The 5810-nt window shown below is 54.6% G+C and overlaps 1 protein-coding gene across 1 annotated transcript; it reads left to right on the plus strand.

Annotated features, from left to right (window-relative positions):
- Positions 1–4452: 4452 nt before the first annotated feature.
- On the plus strand, positions 4453–4692 carry NGA_2067800 (uncharacterized protein; the record flags this gene model as incomplete). Its single annotated transcript, XM_005853781.1, has 1 exon — positions 4453–4692. A coding segment is annotated over one exon (240 nt), but the record flags the coding sequence as incomplete, so codon positions are not given.
- Between the last annotated feature and the right edge of the window lie 1118 nt (positions 4693–5810).

A 5810-nucleotide genomic window follows, 5' to 3' on the forward strand; every position in this document is an offset into this window, starting at 1 on the left:
TCCCTCCCTCCCTCCCTCCTCCCTTGCCGGTGCACGACGACTTGTCCGGTCCTACGAACCCATCCTCTTTCCCTCTCTGCTTCCTCGCCCGTCTGCAGGACGGGCTTGCCTGTGCGGTGGAGTGGGAGAACGTGACCTCCGGGGCCCTCATGTATGGCTCCTACCTCTACCTCTTCACGGAATTCTTCGTGCGACGCTTCCTCTACCCTGCGAAATCCAAGGCGAAGACGCTTTAAGCTTGGACTTGCCCGAGTGAGGAGACGGAGAAAGCGTGAAGGAAGGACACAAGAGTCGGAGGGTAGGAACGGCGAGGCCTGTACATAATAGGCGCTTTTATTTTCATCCTCGCTTTTGGCAGAGCACCTTGTCCCCGTGGGTGTGGGTGTAGGGGGTAGGAGGGAAGGTGGGGGCATCGACCGAGGAGACGGGAGGGAGGGGAGAAGCTGCGGTCGGTCATATGTCCCGCGGGAACGAGAGGAGGTGTTGAGGCGAGGCGGGCAGGGGGGAATGGAGGGATCGGGTTGTGAGAAGACATGTTGGGGGGGGGACGATTGAGAGACTTGTCTCCGACCAGCTATCATCTACGTGTGAGTGACGAGCTTGTCAGACTGGAGCTGTTGTGGGTCTAGAATGTGTAGGAAACAAGGGGAGTGGTACACGCACAGATGGTGTACCCCGTCGGGCGGGGAAAGCACAGTAAAGCCATCGGGCGCAGAGACCAGTAGCTGCGTAGAAGTCATCAAGGGGGGCATAGGAAGGAGTGAAAGCAGCAGGAGCAGGAGGAGTACCAGAACGGACAGTATTTGCAGCGACCAGGTGAAAGCACATTTAGGCAAATTAGGGAGTTACCCCAGTCGGGGCTCCTGAAAGCATAAAACGCAGCAAGATTTCACAGTGCTTTCAAGACACGATCGTGACAAGCCGACAAGTGTCATGAAATCTAGAGGGTAATGCCGAAACGACGCTCGGCGTTGTGCTTCATGGAGGAATCAGGTTATTCATGTCTGTGTAGCAGACGCATTCCTTGAACGGTTCGAGGGGCATGGTGACAGGCTCGTAAGGAATGTAGGGACAGGCAGGGACTTGTGCGGTACATAAGAATCAGTGACCTTGCTCGGTTACTGCAGCCGATGCACCGGCCCTCTCAGGGCGAGGAGACGAGCTGAAGCGTGATATTATGAGCTGGATTGTGTCAGGAACGCTCTCAAGCGCCGTTCAAGGGGGCATTGAAAGAAATCTAAAAAGAAAGTACACATCTTGATGTTTTTGGTCGCTTGATTGAAACGAATGGTGCACGCACGTACCCATCTTTGTTCGCTGTTGCTTGTGAAAAGGATGCGATTAGACTGCTGTATTCTGCAGGCGGTGGAACACTCAGCATGCCACATGGGAGCCTCCGAAGTACTGCCACTGTTCCGTGCAGCTACCACACAAAACTACTTTTCTTATGTTGAAAAATATATTAACCCCCACGAGTCACGACTCCGAGTCAGTATTACCATGACATCTCAATTGCGTGTTTGCCCACTGGCAAGTTTAATTCTGGCATTAACGAGCTTCCTCACAATTTGTGGCACAGATTATCACGACGACCCTCAGATTCAGGAACCAATCCCGATCGCTGCAACGAGGATTCACATTGGCAGCGAAAGCATCGCCTAGCTCCCTTCCGAACCTTCCTCCCTTCTAGCTATGTCGTCCCGGACGTCCTCTCTAAGTTTTTGTCATTTGTAGCCACTAGTAGTAGTAATTACGAGTAGCAAAAAGCTGTACTCAAGACCTGCTCCTTGTTCGCTGTTCGGATTCTGCTGAAATTGCTCTCTACCTACTATAACTACTAATGGTAGTACCAGGAGGTACTGCTCAGTACCTTCTATTAGTGAGTTTTAACGCTCGTCTAGAAGCTCATTTCTTACCAAGAATTCCCTGTAGGTACCAGAACTTAGTTTTTGTGTATTTCTCCAAGTTTGGTGCTGGTATTTTTTCCTGTAAATACTTTCTTTTATATTCTAAGCGTGCGCTTTTCCAATGTTGGTGCTGTAATTGCTCCGAGCAGCTATCAGGGGATGTAATCAGAGTTAATTACCTAGCTCTTGCATCCTTTCGCCTCACACCGGCCTCTGGAAGTCATTCTTCCTACCAGACTGGCTTGCGGGTAAATGTCTTGCAAAAGCATAAGTGACTTTTTTTTGTGTGTCAGGATGTAAAAATCGACCCAATGACGGAGCAAGGGTAAGCCGGTGCTGCGGAAGCGGCGGTGCACGTGAAGGCGTGTGTGGAGCGCATGTAGGCGGGTTTAATGCCGCCTCCACACACGGACGACTTATCGATCGAGGAATTTTGAGAGACCACTGCCTTCACATACACCGTCAGTTCCGCCAGCATCCACTTGCTCTGCCCCACCAATTGATAGAACACGAAGTCCTGTCGGCGGACGCCACGGGCCCAACACCGTCCAGGGACACCCGGTGGGAGGGCTTCATCGCCAGACTGGAAAAGCCATAAGTGATAAGCGCTTGAAATAGAAGTAGAATAGTTTCGTATATTAATCTTCAGAGGTGATTGTATATAAAAATTAAAGTAAAATAAAAACAAAACGCAGGAAAACCGTTACATCGACCGTTGCAAACCGTTATTTCGAATACGAAGTACTCAGCAACACCATTCTTTCCCTCGCGAATCCGAGTACTTTCCGACTGAGATCAAGTTATTCCTTTATGCCCCTAAGTCCTTATTATTTTCGTTCGTGTGGCGATTTTCTTCCGATTAGAAAGACCTTTTCTGGCTTTTTGCGAAATAGACAAGCTATGGTATGTTAACACTTTCCGCCACCAACCACATGCATTTCTTGGTCCCGACGACGACTGCTTTACAATAACTGGCCAAAGTCATGCATGGTTCTACATTGCTTCCCACACAAGTATAACATTCATTCGTATCTTTGACATGCAGGGATAGAAAGACTATAGCAAGTTAGCGAAGGAAATTCGTTCCTTCAGGTAGTGTTTCGGTCAAGCTTTGGATGGCATGCGAGATATGCTTCGTTGAATTCGCCTGGCCCGTGACTTCCACGGATGTCACGTACAACACAATATCAGAAGTCAACGTCTTGACACCCCGTAAGCTCCCTTGCGGTTGTGTTGGCTGCACTGGTTGTCTCCAGGATTCTTGGTGCGACAAAGAATTTTCTTTGGTCTGCCCCACCTGTCTGCAAACGCACGTGCTGGACAAAGACATCACAAGTCTACCAATCTTAGAGCCGCCCGGTGGAGCGCCTGTGGTGATCACGCAAACCGACAAATATAGAAGTAACTGCAATGACGACAATGTCCTTGCTACTCAAGACGCGGAGGCCACGGCTTCGATCGGGTCACCTTCTTTACCGACTGTGCACAGAGTTAAAAGCCCCAGACATGCCAGTGCGGACACTGGTCGTTTGAATGCCTTCCTCAAATCCGTCCCGTCGTCCACCGTGCCCATTCCTTGCTCTTTGACCGTACCTCTCCCCCCCCCGAGCCTAATAGTAACGCCTTCTACTCGTCGGGCGCACAAGCGCCTGCAGCAAGCTAAACTCTCCAGATTGAGCCTCCGGTCCCCATCCCATGCGGGAGAGGACCCGCTGATCATGTGGGTGGGCCAAGAGGAAGAGAGCGACGGTACGATCGGGCAGGAGACGAACAAGAAAGAACCGCGGACAATGGCGAGGGAGGGAGAACCCGTCCAGAACCGCAGTCTCGAAGAAGCACAACCGAAAGAAGAAGCAACAAACCACGCCACTGCCTTTCCTGTCAGTACTAGCACCGCCGTCATGCCTAAGAGCTGCCGCAGTCCCTGGGGACCTCTGGATCCCCCTGCCTTGGCCGACCGCTTTCGCTCCCACCAACTGATGGAGCTCGGGGAAATTTTTGAGCTTTTGGACCGGGCACGCGACCTACTGAAGGCCGAACCCAACATTTTGACGCTGCAAGCCCCTGTCACGTGTGTCGGGGACATGCACGGACAATATTTTGACCTGTTGGATTTGTTCGCCAGGGCTGGAGGAGCGCCGGGTACCCGTGAGCACGCCTCTCCCTCCCCCCCTGCCTCCCCTGGCTCCCCTTCCCCAAATCCATCCCGTTTCCTCTTCCTGGGCGACTATGTAGACCGCGGTGCTTATTCTTGTGAAGTATTGCTGTACCTTTTGGCCCTAAAGGTGGCGTACCCGGACTTGATCCATTTGTTGCGAGGCAACCACGAGACTCGGGGGGCGACGACTTTCTTCGGTTTCAAAGAGGAATGCAAGGCCAAATACGGCCTGCCCGTGTACTATAGATTTTTGCTGGTTTTCGAGTCTTTGCCCCTGTGTGCGGTGGTGGAAACTGACTACGGGCGCCTGTTTGCCTGCCATGGGGGCATCTCACCAGAAATCCAGTCGTTGGCGGAAATTCAACGGATCGACCGTTTCGTAGAACCTGGGGCCAGTGGTTCCCTCTGCGATTTGCTGTGGGCCGACCCTTGGCACGAGAAGAAAGTGGACCCCGGCATCAATGGAGAAGCAACGGACAAGGAGCAGGTAGCCAGGGCATGGGACGAGTACCTGGCCGTGGAGTGGCGACCGAACGGGGAGCGGGGTTGCTCGGTGTATTTCGGGTACCGGGCGATCCGGCGGTTTTTGGACGACAACCATCTCCTGTGTTTGATCCGAGCCCATCAAGTGCAGGAGGAAGGTTACTCGGAGCACTTTGCCTGGTCCGTCGAGGCGGCGGCCGCGGGCGGAGATGGGGCCCCACCTTTTCCTTCCCCGCCCTCCATTCCTGGGAGGGGGATTGCTCCTCCACCCGCTCCTTCGGGCCCTGAACGGCCTTGCCCTCCTCTGGCCTCCCGTCTGCCTCCTCGGGTCCTGCCTCCCGTCGTGACCATCTTCAGCGCCCCGAATTACTGCAACCACTACGGGAACAAGGGAGCCTTCCTCCAGGTCGGCCCCACCGCGCCCGACCAAGTCACTTTCCATCAATTTGACTGCGTCTCGGCCCTTCCCACCGCCTCCTCGCACCCGTCCTGGGCCCGCCTGCAACGCCACCAGGAGCACCACCTGGCCATCATGAATACATGCCCCTACATGCCGACGACGTTCAGGGAACTGCTGAGGGCGGCCTCCGAGTTGGGGGTCTTGGCATCCAAGGAGGGAGGGCGGGAGAGAGGGCAGGAGGGAGGGATGGATGAAGAGGAGGCGTCGCCCTCCTCTTCACAGAGGGGATTGGCCTCCTCCGTGTCGGAATCTTCGATCGAAAGTGTCGTTGATTTGAAGGAAGGAGATGATGCCAGCGACGGCGGAGCTGCCACCACCAGCGCCTCCTCCCCCTCTTCCTCCCCTCCGCTTCCTCCTCCTCCTCCCCCCCACTTGACCCATCTCCACTTCCAGCAACAACTCCTGAGGCAAGAGAGGGGGGAGAGGACGAGGGCAGGAGTGGAAGAAGGGACGATCGTCTCGCTTGGGTTGATAACAATACGGGCGCCTCTTGCAGCAAGTTGAGCGTCCAAATACCGAAGCCCGTGGGGCCCTATTCCATCACATCCCCTCCATCATCATTGACGGCCTCGCCCACGACTCAAGCGTCCCGCGCCATCCATCCAAGGCACCCAAGTCATGCCTGCAGGGAGGTTCGAAGCGAGGCGTCCGATGTCGAGGAGGCAAGGCGGACGACACGGGGGGGGCAGTGGAAAGGACGCTGTGAGAAGCCCAGGGAGACCGGGACCGACAGCAAAGGTAGCGACCAGGATCATCCGAGCATGGACAGGTCCGGCGCCGTTCCCGTGGGCAAGGCCAGCGT

Source organism: Nannochloropsis gaditana (assembly GCF_000240725.1).
Source record: "Nannochloropsis gaditana CCMP526 unplaced genomic scaffold scaffold743, whole genome shotgun sequence".
NCBI lineage: Eukaryota > Eustigmatophyceae > Eustigmatales > Monodopsidaceae > Microchloropsis > Microchloropsis gaditana.